We start from the raw sequence: 23928 nt of genomic DNA, 5'->3' as shown, positions 1-23928 counted from the left end.
TACACCAGGTTGTGTCGACTCAATTGAACTGTGATTGAATTTTGTGGAGTGTTTTAAGTAAATCTCTCTCGTGTCGCAACACATTTCAGACTTGGGGTGTCCAAGTTTGTTACAGTCCACCAGTGTCTCCAATGCCTGGGCTTGAGAACGCGGCTCATATTCCAGTTCTAATTCCTCTGCAACCGTATTGATGTGATCTTGGTTCTCAATAGCCATTCAAGTGGCTCTCCTTCCGAGTGCTTCACATCGTTTAGGCATTTTAAATAGCTGACTAACTCTGAATCCTAACCTAGGAGAATGGTTCCTGTCAAGAGCTTTAGCTCACCACCATGATCGCCAAAATGGAATGATCTTGGTCACTTAACAGCTATTCTAGAGTTAGGTTCATAGTAATTGAATTAATTTAGATGACCAAACGAGAAACTTCAGACTTCAAATGACCAGATGAGAGACTTCAGACTCCAAACGACCAGACGACAGACTTGAACTTCAAATGAACAACTGAATTGCAATAAAATGGACAATTTTCAGATTATAGAACACTTAATGAAGACAACTCAGCAAGTAGTTCAATTTCAGATTCATAATGAGAATACAATTGCTTACAAGTGGGATCAGATTATAAGACATTGAATGAAATCAACTCAAAATGTAGTTCAGTTTCAGATTCAGATTGAGAATACAGTTGGTTACAAGTGAGATCAGATTCTGGATTACAAACTTCAGATGGTATAACTGATCAGCATCGACTGCTAGTAAACTCTCCTAAGCTCTAGAGTACAAAATACAAGAGACAAGAAGATTAAGAGTCGAGACGAGAGCAAGCGAGCTCGCATAAGAGAGCCCAAAATGAGATTAATGGGTCCTATTTATAGGTGTCGGCAGTGGGTTCTAACTAATCAGCACAGTCCGACAATCTAGAGCTGCTGCCTCCATGTGGCATCTGGCCACTGGAAGTAATTCCAAAAAGCCTCAACATGTAGGAGACTCGTCCCACCATCTACAACTATATACAAAGAAAGGAGCATCTACACCTCTCCGCTGCCCTGGAGGAGCCTATTGAGGTATCCACTGGCTGTGAAGAGTATGTAGCAGCTCAGTCCAAATAGCCTTGGATGTAGGAGAAGACTGTGAGTTCAGAATGTGAGAACAATGAGCCTTCCACGTGGTCCAAAGATTGATGTTGCACTGTAGTAAAAACTCTATCCCGCTAGTAGGGTCCAATTGATGACCTGTATTCGGAATCGCCTGTAGAGTGCCCGGTCTATATCCAATGAAGTAAGAATGAAGACCGGATCTGTCAGTAAGCCCTGAAAAAAGATGTGACCCCGGAAAATGCAAAATCCATGCAACTACCCTCCACGCGGGCGAGCATATGGGTCAACCCAGAAACAGTGCTAAAAGACTCGGGCTACAAAGTACATCTCTGGCAAGTTGGATCACGACAATGATCGCAGCCCAAGTGCCAACAAGCACTCCTGAGTACGCAATCATCCAAATCAATCTCTCTCTCTCTCTCTCTCTCTCTCTCTCTCTCTCTCTCTCTCTCTCTCTCTCTCTCTCTCTCTCTCTCTCTCTCTCTCTCTCTCTCTCTGCGCGGAAGGAGAGTAGTGCAGAATTGAGTCTTCAAGATGTGAGCTAACACTCTCTCTCTCTCTCTCTCTCTCTCTCTCTCTCTCTCTCTCTCTCTCTCTCTCTCTCTCTCTCTCTCTCTCTCTCTGCGCGGAAGGAGAGTAGTGCAGAATTGAGTCTTCAAGATGTGAGCTAACACTCTCTCTCTCTCTCTCTCTCTCTCTCTCTCTCTCTCTCTCTCTCTCTCTCTCTCTCTCTCTCTCTCTCTCTCTCTCTCTCTCTCTCTCTCTCTCTCTCTGCGCGGAAGGAGAGTAGTGCAGAATTGAGTCTTCAAGATGTGAGCTAACACCCTCCTCTCTCTCTCTCTCTCTCTCTCTCTCTCTCTCTCTCTCTCTCTCTCTCTCTCTCCGCCCCCCCCCCCAACCCCCCCCCCCACCCCCCGCGCTGCCCTTGCACTCCCGCCTCCCCTCGCGCCACCCTCTCTCTCCCGCCTCCCCTCGCGCCAGTCGAGAGCAGCCCTTCGCTGCGCCCTTTGCATCACAGGTTTCGGGTGCGCGTACAGTAGGCTACTCGTTCAGTGGGGGCTGCTTTCGGATTCCAGGCATTAACAGAGACAGGCCACCTGAGGGGGCTGTCCATTGCACACTCAACAGGGAGCAGGGCTGCCTGTCACACAAGGAGGGGCTTCGGGCCTTACAGTTTGCAGTCATACAGAGGGGCAGTGAAGGGCTGCTCCCGCTTATCAGTGGTGCCCATATCGGGCTGCGGTGCTGGTCTTATTCGTGAGCACACAAGGGTGCAGCAGGACAGGTACACAGTGAGCCAAAGTGGCTCTGGCAGAGGTGAAGTAGTGGCAGCGAGCTGACACAGCAAGGGGGCCGCGAGTTGTTGATTCCATCGACAGGTGCAGGTGTCCGTAATCTATTACAGAGGGTTGAGCCTCTGGGCTTCGTGACTGAATATTATTTTGCGTGCCCGCGGTGGGCTGTGGATGTGAGAATACCCGCATTGGGTTGTGGGGTTTTGCTTGAGCGCCCGCATTGGGTTGTGGCTCTTTTCCGGACGGCGATTAAGCATGAGGAAGCTGAGTGATAAAGCCGACCCCCTAGAGGATGCCATTCAAAAGTGCAAAGAGGAAATGACGGAGACTATTACCAAGATGAACCGCAATCTATTGGGCACAATAAAAATGCTCGAAGGACGCGTCCTGATCCAAGAAAGCAAGATAAACGCACTGGAAGACAAAGTGACGACTGAGGACGAAGAGATTGCATCACTCAAGCAAGATCTCGCCGAAGCACGATCAAGCAACACACTGGAAGAGGGCGAATTGCAACCCTCAGTAATCGAAGAAATCAACACGATCAAGGAGCAAGTACGGGCCATCAAAGAGGAAGAAGAGCAACACAAAGAGATGATGACTTCTTGGGTGGATGTTCTTACCAAAACTCAGGAGAAGGCGGATGAAGCCGAGAAATGGATCAAGGTGGCCAAGAAAGGAAAAGGCAAGGAGATAACGTCCACGTCCACACCCACATCATTAATCAGACACTAGAGGAGGAGCAAAGACGACGTGTGCGCGCTTTACATGTGAGAATTTGCGGTCTTAAAGACAAAGGCAATGTGGAAAAAGAGGTAAAAGAACTCATGGCCTTGATGGGGGTTCATGAGCCGACGCACACAAGAGCCTGGAGAGTGGGCAACATAAAGAAAAATGGAAGCAGTGGGGAAACCTCAAAGAAAGGGCACTCATCCTCCGTTTTCCCTCCATGGAAGCGAAGAAGTCCTTCTTGAAGAAAAGGCCAACTCTTAAAGAGACGGGCATTTTTCTCGGGGATGATCTTACCCTCTCGCAGATCGCTCATATGCAGGAAGTAATGCCGGAGATTAGAGCGGCAAGGGGAAAAGGCAAGATTGCCTTTTACCGAGATGAAAGAGTAGTAATACTTGAGCGACGCTCCACATGACGGTGCGAGACTTATGGGACCACACTCAAAGTGGCGGCCTGGAACTGTAATGGATCCATGCGTCTTGATGTGGGTGCTTTTGAGGATAGCTTTACTGGAAGAGACATCATCTTTTACTCTGAGACACACCAAGCCCCTGGGCAATCCATGCCTCACATCAGTGGATACAGATGGGAGATAGCTTACAAACAGGAGACACGCTCAGAGCACAGAGGACGGGGCTCGGGGGGAGTGGCAGTGTTATTTAGAGAGGATTTGCAGCCATTGATACATATAGCCCGCAGGTATGAGCAGGCTAGGTACATGTGGGTGAGATTGAAAGGAGAGACAGGCAGATATCTCTACATTCCTATTTGCTACTTTCCCCCGAGTACGTCGGTCTATGCATCACCCAGAGGACAGTCCCCCTTTTCTATTTTGGATGATGACATATGGGAGTTCTCTAGAGATGGTGACATTATCATTCTAGGGGACTTCAATGCCAGGACTGCCCATCACCACACAGTGTTTTATGATACTTCAAAGGAAATGCTGAGAGACCTAGATGTTGTAGAGACGGGCCTCTCCAGAATATCACACGATGCGGAATATACTGAGTATGGGCGACACCTGATAGACATGGGCACCGGACATGGACTGGCCATCTTGAATGGCCTAAAGAGGTTTCCTGCTTCGGGAGGCTTCACATGCTTCCCACACAGACATGGAGCCAGCACAGTGGACTATGTCATGGCACAACCGAGCCTTATCTCTAGTATCCAAGACCTCACGGTTGGACCCAGACCTGTTGGTGTGGCAGTGGATCATGCTCTTGTATCGCTGACCATTTCTTTTCAGTTTAGTGTAGCACACAGGCTACGGGCAGCAGCCCCTACTCGCTACACCTTCACGAGGGAGACGGACTCTGTATACATAGATGGGATCTACAGACGCCTGTGCACAGAGGAGCCAGGGCGACCTCTCGAGGAGCTTACTACTATACTGACACAGACACTACATGATACAGCAACAGAGACATACCCACATACCCAGCCTGAGCAGAGACGCCGTTCGGGGAACATGCCCCAGAACAGTTGGTATGATGAGGAATGCCGAGACACTAGAGCTAGACTTCAGAGGGAGGTGCTTTTGGGGGATACCACTCATAGGCAGTCACGGATTGACTTCTGACGCCTAGTGCCACGGAAGAAGAGGGCATTTTTGGCTCGCCTAGAGCAGGATCTACACCAGCTATTCTTGAGTTAGGACTCACGTGAGGTGTGGAGGCTCTTTCATGAGCACTCCCCCCCCCCCCCCCCCCCACACACACACCTGCCATCACTTCTACAGAGGCCTGGGGCCAGTATGCATCATCTTTGTACACAGATCCTGAGCAGCCCCCCCTTCCCGACCCCCCCCCCCCGATCCATGCCCACACACGTGTTTTTTTCACCGCTGAGATGGTGAGGAAGGCCATTGACACGATGAGGACTAGGAGAGCATATGATCATGATGGCTTAGTGGCCGAGCATTTCATGCATGCCAGAGATTACTAGCAGAGCTTCTAGCAGTTATGTTTAACCGTGCCATGTGTGAGGGCTTGCCTGATACCTGGAGCCTATCTACTATTGTACCTATCTTCAAGTCGGGAGACCCTATGGAGCCTGGGAACTATCGCACTATCATGATTGGACACACATTGGCACGGTTGTACGCATCAATTCTTGAGCAGCAGCTGAGTAGATGGGCAGAGAGGGAGGGGATGCGCGCGGACGGGCGGGCAAGTTTCGGCAGGGGTTTTTCTACTCGTGACCATATCTTGACACTCAGAGCCATCAGTGAGGAGGGCAGATCGCGTGGGAGATGGATCTATTGCAGCTTTGTGGATTTCCGTAAAGCATTTGACACAGTGCCCAGAGCGAGATTGATGCGCAGATTACAGCAGATGGGAGTACCCACAGAGCTCATTTGGGGGGTCATGGCATTATACAGGTCAGTAGTGGGGCATGTGCGCACCGGTTTACTCCACTATTGGGGTGAAGCAGGGCTGCCCGCTCTCTCCTACTCTATTTGGTATGTATGTAGATGAGGTTTCTGAATACATTGAGAGAGATGGTGATAGAGGTGCACAACTGGCAGGGACATGGATTCCACTATTGTTATATGCTGATGATATTGTTTTGATCTCCGACTCTCCGGAGGGGATGCAACGTCACCTGGATGCTTTGCATAGGTTTGCCCAAGAAATTGGTTTGTCCGTCAACCTTGGTAAAACCAAGGTCCTGGTATTTAATACCACCCCACAGTGGATCAGGAGGTCAGCACCCGCCTTCACATACGGCCAGGAGAAGGTGGAGTATACAGATGCTTACACTTACCTTGGAGTGGTTTTTAGTGGGCCAGCATTTTCATTGAGGAGGGCAGCAGAGACTAGATTGACCAGAGCCCATGCAGCATTGGGTAAAATGGAAAGGATGTGTTCACAAGTTCAGTTTCAGGAGCCTCGGACGAAGCTCTAGCTCTTTGACACTTTGGTAGCTTCTGTATTGCTCTATGGAGCTGAGATTTGGGGACCTTCAGTGTTCATTGGACCATCACGGGAGGACAGGCCGCAATGATGGATGGGGGGACATGGAGACGCCTCTGGTCTCTATGATCTCGCGGCTCATTAGGGCCGGGACTTCAGTACCACATGCTATTATACGAGCAGAGCTAGCTGCCTCCCCACTGGTGGTTGAGGCGCTCATCAGATCTGTCTCCTTCATACACCACATGTGGGAAATTCCTAGAGACAAATATGCACGCCTTGCACTTGAGTCCTCTCGACAGTTAGCCATGCAAGGAGATACAGCATGCTGGTATGGGGAGATAACGTCATGGTTTCAAGCGCATGGGTTCAGCATAGACAGATTGCCTCCTTTCCAGTACTCACTGGATGCGCCCTCTCTAACTCTTACACGGTCCGAGATCACCAGGCTCATTCGCCAAGACTTGACTCAGCTAGACACCAAGAGGACATGGATACTGTCACAAAGTGATGACGTGGCGGACAGCAGAAACCCTAATTTCTGCCAGAAACCCTAAAATTCCTGCAAACCCTAATTTCTGGAAATCGCGGAGGCGAAATATTTTTTAAAAAATATATATATTTTGGGAAATTTTGAGCGACGCAAATCTCAGCTTTTCGCTTTGATTTGGAAGAAAGAAAGAGAAAAAGAGAACTTGCTTTTTACTGACTCTCATTGAGAGAGAGAGAGAGAGAGAGAGAGAATCTGCTTTTGCTTTCAAGCTTTTGGGGCTCTGCTTTTGGGCATCCCTTGTAACCTTTAAATTAGTGGTGAGGGCCTCACTTCTCAGAGCATCTGGACGCAGAGTCTGAGAGTGAATCCCGACCCACTCTCTTGTACTTTGAATTCATTAATACAAAAAGAAATACCGAAAGGGGCGCCAATCTTTGGGGCCAATATCTCTAGGCACGGAACTCCGCCGGGCCAGTGCAAATCTATTGTGATCTGTGAATTGTTTTGAAGTGGTTATTTGGTGTTGTCGCGGTTGATTCTTGACTTGGAGTGTCCAAGTCTGTTACAGTGGTATCAGAGCACGGCCGATTTCTCTTCTACAGGAAATCCGATCCCCGAAGATTTTTTTCCGCGGCACCTATTGCTTCAGGCAATGATCAGTCGACTCCCTCTGCATCTGGAGATGCGGGCTGGGATCACAACGAAGATTCAGACAGAGAGTATGGCCCGCCTCGGCCTACTCGGGCGGAGCAAAGAGAGATGGAGCGTCGTAAATTGATTGGCGATGCAACAAAGATGATGCTCAATTTTGCCAAGGACCCGAAGATGGCAAAATATATAAACCAGACCTCTTTGGAAGAGGTACACATGGAGTGGCAAAGAACCACAACACCACTCCCGAAACCCGCTCTCAAGAAACCTTCTGCCTCCAAGAAAATATACGGAGAAGGAACTGGAGAACGTGGTTGATGCACGGATTGCTCAGCTTTTTGACGCGCAAAAGAAAGCCAAAAAGCACGGCAAAAAGCAAAAGAAAAGCACTGACTTTCCAGGTTATTTGGGTCGTCAGTCGACTTTTGACAAGGCAAAGAAACAGAAGAAGCGTGTTCGATTTGAAGGAGTACCCAGTTCTTCTTCTTCTTCTTTTGACAGTTCTTCTAGCTCTTCAGACTCGAGCCAAGAAGACAGAAAAAAAGCAAAAAGCAAAGCAAGAAACAAAGCTTCGGAAAGGGCAAGAAAAAGGGAAAGAAGGCTACATCTCGCCCAAAGACTGACAGTTCTACTGAGGACTCGTGTACACACAGCTCAAATTCTGATCATGGAAACTTTTATGTGAACAAGAAGAATTTTACAAAGCCAACCAGTATGACTTTCTCGAAGATGAAAGCAAGAAAGTCCGAGAGTTTAAGGAAGGTGGCCACTCGATCAAGTTTGATACTTTTCAGGATACTCAGATGCTTCGAAGGCTTTGTCTTTTATACAGCAGTTTGACATCGCTTTCACGGGAGGACGCTATTCAGAGCACTCCAAGATTCAGAGAGCTACCTCTTACCTTAAGGGGAATGCTCGTAGTTGGTGGTCCACGCTTCTTTTAAACAAGAGTGCGCCAGTTAAATGGCTGAAATTTGAAAAGCTTTTTATTTCTTCTTGGTTGACGCAAGAATATGAACTAGATATACGAGCTGCTTGGAACCATCTTCGGATGACCAAGAAAGACACAATCAATGCTTATTGTGAAAGATTCTGGAGCTCTCTTCTACCCACCTCTTCATTCAAGAAGATCTCGTTCAGAGAACAGATTGAGCGGTTTACCTTGGGTCTACCTACAGAGATCCGAGATCACTACTTGGAACAAAAGTCAGCTTCTATTCAGGAGTTGATGAGTCATGCGAAGCGGGGCTTTGCCATTCACTCTGGCAGTTTGACCTACCCCACAGATAAGGCCATGACACAACGAGCCGAACAAACTTCTGGGAATGAAAGTAGAAAGAAAAAGAGCAACCCAGAGAAAAAGGATGCACAACCCAAGCTTACTCCTGAGGAGAGAGCTCGCTTCATCAGAGAGGGGAAGTGCTTTGGATGCGGGGAACATGGACATATCTCCGCGAAGTGACCTAAAAAGGCACAGAAAGAACAGAATGATAAAGACGACGACAGGTCTGAGAGTTCGAGAGCAGCTGAGGAATGTGGCAGAAAAGGCAGATAGAAAAGCAGAACTGGTACCACATAGCGTGGGACCTGCACCGAATCTAATGAATGAAAGTACAAACTTTGCCTCTTTTGGGGCAAAGTGAAGGATCAGGAAGCTCTTTTGAAGGAGCCAAGGCCAACTTCTTTTCACTTGGAATTGGCGGCTCGATTTGGAATTACGCCCGACAGACTGACGCCATAGGCGAAGGTAGTTCGACTGGCACCCGGATGGGATGTTGCCATTACACCGAGCATTGGCAAACTTTGTTTGCAATGATAGGGGTGTTCAGGGCACGGGAGTGACGTTCTACTCGGGATCCCTTGGTACCATAAGAACTACGCCGTGGTTGACTACCGGGCCGAGAAAGCGACTTTGATAAATGAAGGGCTTAGAGATTGTACTTGATGAACTTCAGTTTTCTTACTCATTCTTTTGGGAGAACTGAACGATGGATAAAGGTTGAATATGTTTTGACCTGAAGAAAAGAATACCAAGATTTTTTCTCCACGCTCATGCCGATTGCTTTTGAGAGGGCCTGAAGATCATACCATTGATCTGATATCTGGAAGCACGCCACCGAATCGGCCACCTTATCGTGTGAGCCGAGTACAGAATGAAAAGATTATGAACTAAGTGAAAGACCTCTTGGAAAAGGGTCTTGTCCAGCCTAGTACTTCACCGTATTGCTCTCCAATGTTGTTGGTTTTGAAGAAAGACGGATCTTGGACAATGTGCATCGATTATAGCGCTCTCAACAAAATCACCATCAAGAACAGATTTCCGATTCCTAGGATCGATGATATACTTGACAGGTTACAGGGATCCTCGTGCTTTAGCAAGATTGACTTGAAGAGTGGATATCATCAGATCAGGATAGCGCCAAGAGATGTCTACAAGACAACTATTCAGACGACTTTTGGGTTATTTGAGTTTTTGGTGATGCCTTTTGGCTTAACCAATGCTCTTGCGACATTTAACCAGATGATGGACAGGATTTTTTGAGAGTACAGGCTATTTGTTGGCACTTTCTTTGACGACATCATTGTTTTCTCCAAGAATGAGGCAGAACACACAGATCATCTGCTTCAAGTCTTTCAGGCATTACGAGATCACACGTTAGTGATTAATGCAAAGAGAAGTGAATTTTTCCTACCAGAGATACACTTTTTGGGACACATTGTGTCAGCAACAACACAAGTGCAAATGGACCCGGCCAAGATAGAGACTATCCGTGATTGGCCCGATTTGAGGAATGTCCATGAAGTTTGAAGCTTCTTGGGACTGTGTTCGTACTACAGGCGGTTCATACAAAAGTTTGCAGAGGTTGCTTCCCCTTTGCATACCTTGACTCAGAAAGGAGTACCTTTTTCGTGGGGACCCACAGAGGTGACTGCCTTTCGGACACTGAAAGAGAAATTGACTACGGGACCTATTTTGCCTTTACCGGACTTGCAGAAGTCATTTGAAGTATATTGTGATGCTTGTGGTTGTAGTCTGGGTGCGGTCTTGATGCAAGAAGGCCATGTCATAGCTTACGAGAGCCGTTTGTTCTCTAGGCCAGAGATGACAGCACACATCTATGAGAAAGAGCTTTTGGCGGTTATCCATGCTCTTACTTAGTGACGGCATTACCTACTCGGAGCAGATTTACTGTCTTGCGCTACTTCTTGTCACAGAAGCAGCTTTCGGAAAAGCAGATGCGGTGGGTGAACATCTTGTCACAGTTCCAGCTTCGAGATTGTCCATGTGCAGGGACAGAAGAATGTGGTGGCAGATGCTTTGTCTCGGAAACCGTTGGTTCTGGCTATTTCCACGATACATCATAGGAGCTTCGAGGATATGGTCGATCAGTGTGCCACAGATACAAATTTTGCAGATATTTTCACACGGATACGGGATGGGGAGACAGTAGCTGGATACTCCCTTCGGGCAGGCTACTTGATGAAAAAGACTATGTTGTGCCTTACACAGCCGTTGAGGGAAAAGGTTATGACTGATTGCCACTGTCCACCTTTTACGGGTCACCGCGGCATTGCTACCACCATGAAAGGGGTAGAGAGATACTTCTTTGGGCCGAGACTCAAAAAGGATGTGGAAGAGTTTGTGCGCAGTTGCTTGGTATGCCAGACGGTCAAGTTTGACAGGCATAAGGCACAGGGATTGTTACAACCTTTACCCATACCCACCCACCCCTGGGAAAGTATTGCAATGGATTTCATTTTTGATCTCCCGAGAACACAGAATGATCACGATGATTTTTCGATTACATGGTACGTTTGAGACGATTGTCTCCGACAGAGACCCCAGATTTATGAGTTTGTTTCGGAAGGCAATTTGGGAGAACATTGGTACGCAGTTGCAGTTCTCGTCATCGTTCCACTTGCAGACTGACGGGCAATTTGAGATTGCCAATTCAGTGATTTTAGATTTATTGAAGTCTTGTATCTCGGATTAGAAGACTCAATGGGAGAAGAACCTATCTTTGGTGGAATTTGCCTATAGTAACACGATACACTCTTCGACGGGGAAGACGCCATGTGAGATTGTTGAAAGTGCTGCGAAGGTTCCATCCTTCCTGAGCACGAAAGATTAGATATTGGAAGCGGATGAATATTCGCGAGATTTGGATACGGCTTTTGCCAAGGTTCGCGAGACTTTGCAGAAGTCTCAAGAACGACAGAAAAAGGCAACGGATCGCCATCGTCGCGACTTGAAACTGAAGGAGGATGATTGGATGCTCTTACTTTTGAGAAGGCACGCCTAAGAAAGAAAAAGGGAAAAGAGAGGCTTTTTCCAAAGCTTAGTATGTGATACTACGGACCTTTCCAGATTACTGAAAAGATAAATGATTCTCCTTCCGATTGAAACTACCAGATACTTGGAGGATTCACAATGCATTGCATGTGAGTCTCTTGAACCCTGTTAAGGGTGATGTGCCTGATGATGGGGAGCCTGATGAGCAACCCGCAGTGGAAGAAAACGAGGAGATCCTTGGTCCTGAACAGATTTTGGCACATAATGATACGAAGAAAGGTAAAGTCCGAAGGCGGTTCTTGGTTTAGTTCAAGAACTTTCCTGCATTTGATGCGAAGTGGATGGAGGAGGAGGACCTAGCAGATACTCCTCGGATTGTGAAACTTTACCTCGATGTTTTGGTTTAGCATAGTCTACTCCAAACGGATCCCAAAAACTCAGCTTGGCCGAAGATCTGGTGCAGTGGGATGCACAAGAGGGGAGTTACTCCGCTCGTTTGTCAACAGATGCCTCGATTTTGATACTAAAGTCACTGATGTCTCTTTGAGCTTCAGGGATACTGAGAGCTCACAGTATTCTGCTGGATGACTTTATAAAATGGAATTCCTGATTATGATACTGATTTGTTCTTGACTTCTTGTGAGTGCAGGAACTGATAGACGAAATGACTGCAGCATTTTGGTCTACTTGATCTCGAATAGACATGGTTGCAATAGGGGTTAGTCAATCGGACATCGATGAGGTCCCGATTGGACCTAGATGTGATTGCTAGCTACATTGCCGATAAATCATGGTCTAAGATCCGAATGAATGTTGAATGTCATGTGATGTCCTGTGATGTCTGGTGATGTCCTGTGATGTCGTGTGATGTGACTGTCGATTTTGTACATGTGCTAGATGTGTGTTCCTAGTACGTAGGTACTATCAGTCAGTGTCTGCTAAGACGGTCTACGGCTTTTGTCGGTTTTGCATGCGTAATCGCAGTCGATTACAATGCTTTCAAGAGGGGGGTATGTCACAAAGTGATGACGTGGCGGACAGCAGAAACCCTAATTTCTGCCAGAAACCCTAAAATTCCTGCAAACCCTAATTTCTGCCAAAAATCCTAATTTCCGGAAATCGCGGAGGCGAAATATTTTTTTAAAAAATATATTTTGGGAAATTTTGAGCGACGCAAATCTCAGCTTTTCGCTTTGATTTGGGAGAAAGAAAGAGAAAAAGAGAACTTGCTTTTTACTGACTCTCATTGAGAGAGAGAGAATCTGCTTTTGCTTTCAAGCTTTTGGGGCTCTGCTTTTGGGCATCCCTTGTAACCTTTAAATTAGTGGTGAGGGCCTCACTTCTCAGAGCATCTGGACGCAGAGTCTGAGAGTGAATCCCGACCCACTCTCTTGTACTTTGAATTGATTAATACAAAAAGAAATACCGAAAGGGGCGCAAGTCTTTGGGGCCAATATCTCTAGGCACGGAACTCCGCCGGGCCAGTGCAAATCTATCGTGATCTGTGAATTGTTTTGAAGTGGTTATTTGGTGCTGTCGCGGTTGATTCTTGACTTGGAGTGTCCAAGTCTGTTACAGATACAGCCAGTACAGGAGCTAGGTACGAAGATGGCTTTCTACAGAGAGCATCTCCTCCAGCTTACGGAGGATGGTTTTGTGACGAGGCCCAGATACATGGACACTCCCCTGTCTCATGGGATACGATGTGCTATTGGCCAGATACGCACATCTTCACACCAGCTGCGGATCGAGACTGGGAGATACAACGGAGTACCAGCAGAGGCCAGGACATGCCCCCTGTGTGACATCGAGCCTGAGACAGAGTTGGACTACACATGCCACTGCCCCGTCTACTACGAGATACAAGGCCGCTTCCATTGCTTGTTCAGAGAGGGCTTTGGACCATTCTCTAGAGTCATGCGATACAAGGATCAGAGATGCCTAGGTTTGTTTTTGCTCGAGCTGCGCAGACACAAAAAGAGCTTTGATGAGAGGAAAGACTAGCCAGTCTCAGAGACAGATCATAGACTTCTTTAGAGCTGCCACTGGACACCCGGAGGAGTTACTACCACAGCAGAGCTCGTCGCTTTACACCAGAGGCATACTCATCGACCGAGCGACTGAGTTGGGGAGATCCAGACGCCCACGACTACGGAGGACTACACAACATCAACAGAGGCTGCATCAGAGGATCCGGGTCACTTTGGCTCGACATGCACGATGCCCGGTCAGACTACTGACCATGGAGGAAATTGATGAGATCCGCCAGCGACCGATGCTGGATCTCCTGTGATCTAGCTATCCCAGCTAGCTGTTTTAGCTACTTAGTCCACACCCAGCAGTCTAGGATTCCATAGTATTTTATTTTGTCATCTTGTTACTCTGACTTTGTATCAGATCCACCACATTGTAACTTTCTGGTCTCATAGGTCACTTTGGCCTCTTGAAGACGTTAATATAACATTTCATTTCATCTCTCTCTCTCTCTCTCTCTCTCTCTCTCTCTCTCTCTCTCTCTCTCTCTCTCTCTCTCTCTCTCTCTCTCTCTCTCTCTCTCTCTCTCTCTCTCTCTCTCTCTCTCTCTCTCTCTCTCTCTCTCTCTCTCTCTCTCTCTAAGGGGCTTGATACCCACCATACTACATCAAAGCCCGAAGGCATAACATCATGCTTGAAGGCAAAAGATGCCAAAAAGGAAATCCCATATACAACCAATGGTTAGAAAGCCCTGAAATTTTCAAGGAATACAAATCACGCAAGAAAACCGCTAGTGATCCGCTTATAAAAAGAGGAAATACATAGAATTCAAGGAAGGTTGAGAAATGGATGATTGTGAGGGAAAGCTGCAATGAATACAAACATGGCTTACCATACATTTAGATGTCCTTGCTAGTCCAGGAAAAACATCTTCAAATTTTTGTGTAGCTTAACTGCAAGGAAATGCAGTAGAAGTGTAAATATTACTTTACATCAGAATGTTAAACAAATTCTTTATAAAAGCAATAATATGAACTTTTATAACTTAAGAGCTTTTGAAGAGAAGTCCTCACTTTGCATTTGAAGAGAATGGCCTAAACCCTTATATTTGTTGGATATGCTCTGCAATCAAGGAAGACAAACCGCTACCCACTCTTATCTCAACCTGTTTATTTATAGCGAGTCTAGCATGTTGCTGACATGATTTAGCCAATTTGTATTGAGGAAATATAATTTTTCTGATTACATGCTTTGTTGATAGGGTTCTAAACAGTCTTATGTGTATATTTACTATAACATTTTATTTTTAGTAGGATTTACCTCTGTTTTGGGTGTTGCTTCGTGGGAGCACCAGCATCGGTGATGTGTACGGTCACATTTTGTTTTACTTTGAAGGTGTGTTTTTGCATCGATGTGACGCTGGCCAAGAACTAGTATTTTGTAGGTCAATAATAGCACCTATGCAACAGGTCAAGAACTTGTTGCGACTTGTATTTGCATCGATGTGACGCTGGCCAAGAACTAGTATTTTGAAGGTCAATAAGAGCATCTATGTAACAGGTCAAGAACTTGTTGCGACTTCAAACTTGGCTTAAATTTCAACCATAGCACTGCCAAGCACAGCTCTCACGTTAATTTGAATAAAGATAACACCTCAAATTTGATTTGGCCCTAGGTACAAGCATAATTCTCAAGCAAAATAAGGCCGTATTTAAAGGCACAAACCATTTGTCTGACATAGAAGCACCACAAAATCTAGCATGTCATCAACCCTTCTCACCTACACACTTCTAACAGAGTTTCAGCTGCATGATCCAATGATGATGTTGCATTCCAGCTTAAACGTTATCATTCTTCCATCATGAAGACTTGAACAGAAGTTGTAACCTTAAGCTAATCTAGCAATTGTAACCTTCGAAACAGAAATGCCGCCTGTGATTCACCACATAACAAGAAGCGAGCAAAATCTAGCAAATGCATCAATTGTCACTGTGCAGTCTCTCGCCAAGTGTAGTCAAGTGGATGAGAGCAAAAGTATTAAATAAGCGGATACTGCGTTCTGAGTGTTTGTCCAAAAGGGCGAAATATGGTGGCGAGACATTGCCCGGGACGAACACTGCATTTTGCATGGTTGATCATTTTAGACGTGGAAGCCATCTACGCGCTCTGAGAGACTTGCGACACACACACACACACACACACACACACACACACACAGAGAGAGAGAGAGAGAGAGAGAGAGAGAGAGAGAGAGAGACCTTGCAGCTATTGGGAGGGAGACTTCCGATGTGTCGCTGTTGGCAACGCTACTCTGAAGAGGAACGTTGTACTCGCTCCCGTTAAGGCAACGCTGCTATGAAGAGGAACGGTGAGCTCGCTCCCGTGAATGCAACGCTGCTGTCGAGGTTTAGCAATTCCCGGGGCAGCAATAGAATGCAGGGTTTAACAATGCAGTAATGGAATGCAAGAGCGTGGCACAAAGTTTGCAAGAATTTAGTGAAAAAAAAAACTTCAAATTTAAGGAATTTAACTAAAACTTCCGAAATTCTTGAAAACCGTTTACTTTTCAGCAGTTGAGGGTGGGAAGACATAAAGGGGAGTTGCTTGGTGGGAAGACAGAAAGGGAAGTTGCTTGCCTATCTTGTAAGAAGTGTGTCATTAGTGGAAGATGGACACAGATGTTTAATAGACGGGTGGAAGGAAATGAAAAGTACTTCGTGTCCATTATCTAGGGAGCAATATTTTAGGGCAAGGGTCATGTTCGAGACAACCCTTAGGAAGCTGGCAAAGGCCTATAAATATCCAAGTTGTTGGAGATCAGCCAAACTCTCGTTGTGGGGATGTTTGTATGCAAGTTGTGTAGAGACCAACCAAACACTAGCTATGAGGTTTCACACTAGAGTTCAGAAGAGCTTGACGGTAACAACTATTGAGATGCCAAAGCCGGTGACCTCTCAATGGTATCAGAGCACATTAAAATCGTGACAAAAGACCTCACAAAGGTCGCACCCAAAATTTTGTGGTTCCAGGGATTACATCATTTAGATACGACTGCATGGTGTTCAAGCTCCAATTTTTTGCATACGATTGCATGGTGTTCAAGCTCCAACTTTTTGCATGCATTGCTATTTGTGAAGAATGTTTACATGTTATATGGGCTTCTCATTAACATTGTTAGAAATCACAATCCAAAATTCGATAGTCATATTTTGTGATTCATATTCGAATGGTTGGGTATGATGCTCAAATTAAGCATTGTTGATCATCGATGGGTTGATGGTCATACAGACGGTTAAACCGAGTGATATACCTCAAGTATATATAAGCAAGAAATTGATAATTGGGAAGAGTATCAATCTATATAATGTTTTTTGACAATAGTGCAAAGCATGTAACAACTTGCTATATTGCTTTCAACCTAGGTGACTTGTCATGGTGGGGTTAGCCAAAAAATAAATTCAATGGTAAAGATTTTCTTCACAATCATATGGATATGCTATGCATTGCTTGTTGGAATGTATGTTAGGGTCAGCCCAAATTGGGCGATCACATTTGGTGTGAACATGATGTACTATAAAGGCCAAAAAATCCTAAATGATAACTCTCTTTCTTTTTTGGCACATTCTCACCTTATCTCTTCTTCTACTCTGCTGTGTTGTGCCTATGTTGATTAGGGAACCCCTAGGATATCCCCACAGTTCTTATTAGAGCCTTGGTACTTTGAGCCACCGTCGCCCGACTATTTTGGCTCGACAACTTGCATGCGAGCAGCCTCTTGGAGAGAGGAGAAGAAGAATTTCGAACACTACAAATAAATCACAATTGGTGTCAATAGTTTCTTCGTGCCTTGCTGAATATATTTTGACACAAAAGCTCCCCTAATTCACCCTCCACAACCCGTTGTGAGCAAGGCACTCTCTACTCTACACCCACTCTACACTACCTCAACCAATGTCGCCATACTATTTTTCAAGGTTTCATATTGACGACCATTTTAATTTTTGTTTTGGTCATTGTCAATGCTTTTATGCCTGTGTTCAATTCAACATAAGTCTTTTCGACAAATTTCACAAGATTTTGATATGGTCACCTTGCAAAATTGTCAAAGTTGGCATCAAAGAAGTTACCTTGGCTTGGGAAGGAATTTTCAACACAGCAAGTGCCCTCAATGCCTCCTCAAGCAAAGATGAGCATGGAGAAGGTGACTCTCTTAATGACGACCTGCCCTTTGGTGAGTCTATGGCCAAGCTATATGTTGGAATTCTGTTGTGGATCTACAACAACGAAGAACTTGCTGGCATTTTCCAAAAAGTCGCCATCGCTCAAATTTTCGTTTTTTTATACATTATCTTTGCTCATGTGATTATCTTAACACGATTAGTAGCCATTCCCACAAACAACACACTATGCATACAGGTGTAGATACACACCTAGAGATGGTTTTCATACACATGTTTCTATATGGTGTATGTCAAATAAAGCTTGCAAAAAACGCCGCGTATGTCCACTATGTCTTTCAAGAGGTCATCCTAACCAAATATCTTTGTATTTCTTCAATGACAATTTTAATCAATGAGTTCTTTTATGCTTGTGATGGGATTAGGTGCTACTACGGCTAAGGAAGACCTTCCCAATGTGAATCCCCACCTCTATTGCCACCTCATGAGGTTATTGGTTAAACCTAAACCCAAGGTTTGGGAGTAAACCCGAAACCCCAAGTGTAATGGTAGCTATGTTGACCTACACCCTATGTGTTCAAGAGAAGTTTTGTGTGGTAGCGCTATGTGATGGGTATACCTAAAACCCTTGGTTGTGAGAAAACCTAAAACTCACGGTTTTGAGTACACAAAAAACACTATGTGTCACGAGTGTGGCAAGTTTAGTTCAAGGGGGCAAATTATGATAGTTGCAAAAGTGTCAAGTTTGGCTAAAGGGGGCAGTTGTTGGGGTCAACCCAACTTGGGCGATCACATTTGGTGTGAACATGTTGTAATACTATAAAGGCCAAAAAACCTAAATGATAACTCTCTTCTTTTTGTGGTGCATGCTCGTCTTATCTTTTCTTCTGCTATGTAGTGTCATGGTTATATTGGTAAGGGAAGTGCTACCCTATCTCCACAATGTGCAACAAGAAGAGGACCATTACAAATGGTATGCAAATGCTATCTCCTAAGTATCACATGCCTTTCACAATACTCAAGAAAGTAGGTGAAGTTGTCTAAGTTGTAGTTACCTACTAATTCCTACTTCCATCCACAGTGTTCCATGTGAGTTGGAAACCCACCAAAAAGAGCTGGGTATGGCAAACATTGTGGTTGATTCAAGGGTTTTTTAAAGAATTTATTGAGCGCTTAGTCCAACCTCATGTACTCGAACATATTTTAGATTATCATGAGCAATGTAAGCACCATCATGTCCGCAAACAAGCACAACTATGCGCTCTGGTAGGAGGAGATTAGTCACACACACATACACACACATAGAGAGAGAGAGAGATAGTATACCACCTCAAGATAGCTCCTATTGCACCAAAAGTAGGTGCATTGATAGATCTTCTACTGATAAAAACACCATTAATGTTCTGTGATGGATATTCATCCTCTCCTACCTTCACCTTCTATGTCGAGCGTGGACTCTATAGCTGCACGAGGCTATAGCTTCTATTGATCACAACACCATTAATGTTCTGTGATGGATATTCATCCACTCTTGCCCTCACCTTTTATGTCGAGCATGGACTCAATAGCTACACGAGGCTATAGCTCTGTGTGTTTGCGTGTGTGTACGTGCGTGTTTTTCCTTTCAAGGTCTCAATCATGAATGTAAAATTTCTTTGCTTTCTCTAATTTGTACATGAAGACTTGTAAATATCCTTAAAAATTGTAAAAGCAAGGATTAATCGTTACGATTTTGAGTTCTCTTGGCTCTCTAAACATGTTCACACCATTTGTGCTTCTGCTAGCCCATGGCACACGCACTGAAGCTCTCTCTCTCTCTCTCTCTCTCTCTCTCTCTCTCTCTCTCCTCGGAGCGATCAATGGTGACTTTTCGCAACTGATTGAATGGATTTTGGAAAGCAACAAGCTTGACAGTCTCCGAAGTTGACTCATGTGATAGAGAAGAAGAAGAAGAGCAGAATGCTAACTCTTGAAGATGCAACAAGGCTGTCGGAGATGACTTATTATGATTCCAACTACTATGGGAGACCCCAAACCCTAAAGTCATTAATGGCGACCCTTGCTATGACTCATTGAAGTGCGAAAGAAGAAAGAAGATGACTGGAGAGATATAGCAGAGGCCAACAATATAGGCTTTATCATGTGCTTGAATAGGAGGTAGACGGATACAATAAAAAAGTCATGTTTTGTCGACGATAAATTAAGCTTCATGGATAGTATAGTAGATGCAGATGCGTTCTGTCCTTTTGTAATCTCACTTAGTTTTTGGGTGTGGCTGATCAAGAGCCCTTCGAGCCACGATAGTGAGCATAGATATAGAATTGAAGAAGCGGTGTGCTTACCTCTTATGCCAAAGCTACCACCTGTGCATTTGAAGGGCGGGAAGCTAGCGCTGCATTAATGGCACTAATGGTGGTCAACAAGGAGGAAGCCAGTGGCTTGATCGTTAGTTAATTTCATCATGATGGTGTGGGGAGAGCGAGATGGTGGGATAGTACTTTGCGGTCAGATGTCGCAACCAAGGACTCCGCGACATAGAGTGGGCGTAGATGCTTCTATGGATTGTCCTCAATAAAGAAGTGTGACAACCGCGAGAGAGAGAGAGAGAGAGAGAGAGAGAGAGAGAGAGAGAGAGAGAGAGAGAGAGAGAGAGAGAGAGAGAGAGAGAGAGAGAGAGAGAGAGAGAGAGAGAGAGAGAGAGAGAGAGAGAGAGAGAGAGAGAGAGAGAGGCTATAACTGTAGTATGCTGGTGACATCGATGAATTTGAAGGTTAAAATATTACAAGTTAAATATAGTTAATTCACCTCTAAAAATTTTGAAGATGAGAAACACGAAAAATTAAGAGAGGTTTAGTGTTAAAACCTTTAAATATAACCATCGATGTCGAAAACTCTCCAGTACACTGCTCAAGAAAAGCCTAGGTTTAGTGTAATGCCACCTACAGAATGCCACACATCTTCAAAATGATTAGAGTGTTAATCCTAAATTATCGTCAAATTAGACCTCTATTTTCACTCATTGAGAAATCTCACATGTTATATGTTGGTGCCTTTCTAAGGTTAAAGAGGTCTGTGTGTGTGTGTGTGTGTGTGTGTGTGTGTGTGTGTGTGTGTGTGTGTGTGTGAGAGAGAGAGAGAGAGAGAGAGAGAGAGAGAGAGAGAGAGAGAGAGAGAGAGAGAGAGAGAGAGATTGGGAACATTTGTAGAAGCTACATTCTTCATCTAATACTACACATCTATATCTATTTTACTCTATCAGGGTGGGAAGACATAAAGGGAAGTTGCTTGCCTATCTTGTAAGAAGTGTGTCATTAGTGGAAGATGGACACATATGTTTAATAGACGAGTGGAAGGAAATGAAAAGTACTTTGTGTCCATTATCTAGGGAGCAATAAATGTTAGGGCAAGGGTCATGTTCAAGACAAACCTTAGGAAGCTAGCAGTTTAGGAGATATTTGGAGGCAAAGGCCTATAAATATCCAAGTTGTTGGAGATCAGCCAAACTCTCGCTGTGGGGATATTTATATGCAAGTTGTGTAGAGACCAACCAAACTCTAGCTATGAGGTTTCACAATAGAGTTCAGAAGAGATCGACGGTAACAACTATTGAGATGCCAAAGCCGGTGACCTCTTAGTGGTATCAGAGCACATTACAATCATGATAAAAGACCTCGCAAAGGTCGCACCCAAAATTTTGTGGTTCCAGGGATTACATCATTTAGATACAACTGCATGGTGTTCAAGCTCCAATTTTTTGCATACGATTGCATGGTGTTCAAGCTCCAACTTTTTGCATGCATTGCTATTTGTGAAGAATGTTTACATGTTATATGGGCTTCTCATTAACATTGTTAGAAATCACAATCCAAAATTCGATAGTCATATTTTGTGATTCATATTCGAATGGTTTGGTATGATGCTCAGATTAACCATTGTTGATCATCGATGGGTTGATGGTCATACAGAGGGTTAAACCGAGTGATATACCTCAAGTATATATAAGCAAGAAATTGATAATTGGGAAGAGTATCAATCTATATAATGTTTTTTGACAAAGTGCAAAGCATGTAACAACTTGCTATATTGCTTTCAACCTAGGTGACTTGTCATGGTGGGGTTAGCCGTAAAATAAATTCAATGTTAAAGATTTTCTTCACAATCATATGGATATGCTATGCATTGCTTGTTGGAATGTGTGTTAGGGTCAACCCAACTTGGACGATCACATTTGGTGTGAACACGATGTACTATAAAGGCAAAAAGATCCTAAATGATAACTCTCTTCCGTTTTTGGCACATGCTCACCTTATCCCTTCTTCTACTCTGTTGCGTTGTGGCTATGTCCATTAGGACAGCCCTAGGACATCCCCACAGTTTGTTGGGATTAAAGCCCAAGTGGCCTCTTATGCGGATATGGCCGCCCGCCCGCCTAACTCACTTACCTCTAACTCTTTGTATATACTAACATATTCTTTGTGAATACTAAGGATTTGGGAGATAACCCTTCTAACAGATCTCTGCGTACTGTACTGTGTAAGCTCACTGTGTGTGTGTGAGAGAGAGAGAGAGTCGACCCACGCTCCGCTCCGCGACTTCAATTGGTATCAGAGCCTTGGTTCAGTGCGGATTTGCGCAATCGCGCGCGCGCGCACTTTTTCGGCAGATTCTGGATCCGGAGTTCGAAGATTCACACTTGGCGTTCCGGGAGCGTTTCCATCAGGCGACCTGGGGTTTTACCCCCCTTTCGAAGCCGTTTATGCCCTCAAAATTTCGTTCTGAGCACTACAGCAGAAGATAGATTTCAGCCACAAAGAAATCCGTCTTGTGTAGATTGGCAAGCAGGAGGTGGTCGACATCAATATCGACATCGACATACATCACTTATTCGTCTTCAGAGCATCATCTATAGACCAGGTACACATATATATCATCAGATATATATATTGCAGTCTGCATTGCTACTTCTTGTGCTTGCCAGGTTCCATGGGAGGTGTGGCCATACGACGGCTTGACACCACTGGCATGTATTGCAGATTGATGTACTGTGATTGTGGGTCTGCTAGTTGTGAGTCACGCTAGCAGACAGACCGCCGCAGCGGTCATAGGACAGTGATTGGTCTATTATAGGATGTATGCTAGTTCTGGGCAGTTTGCTGAGCCATCTGAGAGGGTCGTGTGTGAGGTTTTTTGAAGCCAAGCACTGGGGACTGGGTTACCCAGTGTGAGGTGGATTAGGTTGCTGGAGTTCCCCTCTACACGCATCCTCTTCGGCGACTTTTATCCCTTAGGATGTATGACTTTGTGTAGACACTGGATTGCATCTTATGCGTCAGGCCGTTGAGGCATTGTTCAGAGTTCAGTCTTGAGACAGATACAGGTTCTGTCATCGCCCAGAGAGGAGACAGTGTATGCTTACAGGACAGCATATTACAGGGATTTTTTAGATTTGTCACTGGTCAGCTATTTATGATTGTTTCTTGAGCTATCTTTTGGTTCCCAGAGCTCAGTTTACAGGGGAGACTCTGTCAAAAATTTTCAAAATACTGACAGTTCCTGAGGAGAGGTGTTCAGCTTGTTGATTATAGCTTGTTTACTGTGTACAGAGGCCAGTTTACAGGGGAAACTCTGCCGGATTTTTCTCAGGAGTAAACAGTTTGGCAGATATGGCATCTTCTCAAAGTGAGACTCTTTACAACATAAAGAAGCTGGATGGCACAAACTTTCCATTCTGGAAGAAGCAGATTTGGCAGGTTTTGGTGCAGAAAAAACAAGTGAAGCCACTGAAGCTCAAAGGGGAGAGACCAGAAGGTATGGCTGAAGATGAGTGGGAAGAGCTTGACGAGTTAGCTTGTTCCACAATCATGCTGACACTGGCAGAAAATGTTTACTTCAACGTAGCAGAAGAGACTACAGCGTATGGCGTATGGCAAAAGCTATGTGATATGTACGAGAAACAAAGTGCTGCTTCTCAGATTTACTGGCTCAAGAAATTGGTGGATTTGAAGATGAAGGAAGGGACAGCCATGTCAAATCATCTGAATGAATTTCACTCAATTTTCAGCCAGTTAACAGCACAGGAGATAGTCTTTCCAGATTCAGTGAAGGCTATGTTTCTCTTAATCACTTTGCCAGACAGTTGGGATACTTTTCGTACAGCGTTAAGTAATTCTGTCGCGCCAGAAGGTCTTACAAGTGCCAATGTAGAAGGCAGCTTGCTCACAGAGGAAGTGAACAGGAAGAACATTGACAAAGGCAAAGGCAATAGTGCTTTGGTCGTTCGAGGGAGACAACAG

General features: G+C 45.0%; 1 protein-coding gene across 5 annotated transcripts in view; it reads right to left on the bottom strand.

Moving 5' to 3' along the window:
- LOC147427899 (Translation initiation factor 2, small GTP-binding protein) overlaps positions 1–15935 on the bottom strand; it is a 119540-nt gene extending 103605 nt beyond the window's left edge. For 3 of the 5 annotated variants that reach the window (XR_015185992.1, XM_086496976.1, XM_086496979.1), the window contains exons 1-2: positions 15716–15935; positions 14350–14410 (exon numbers count right to left, since the gene is read on the bottom strand). Coding sequence is in view for 2 of the 5 variants with exons in the window: in XM_086496976.1 (XP_086353102.1) it covers positions 14350–14352 (3 nt within the window). In the remaining 3 variants the exon portion in view is untranslated. The remainder of the gene's footprint in view (positions 1–14349; positions 14411–15715) is intronic. The other 2 variants (XM_086496978.1, XM_086496980.1) reach the window with 1 other exon arrangement.
- Positions 15936–23928: the final 7993 nt, after the last annotated feature.

This window comes from Adiantum capillus-veneris, chromosome 23 (genome assembly GCF_014529385.1).
Source record: "Adiantum capillus-veneris isolate H3 chromosome 23, ASM1452938v2, whole genome shotgun sequence".
Lineage (NCBI taxonomy): Eukaryota > Viridiplantae > Streptophyta > Polypodiopsida > Polypodiales > Pteridaceae > Adiantum > Adiantum capillus-veneris.
This window is presented reverse-complemented; position numbering and strand designations above follow the sequence as displayed.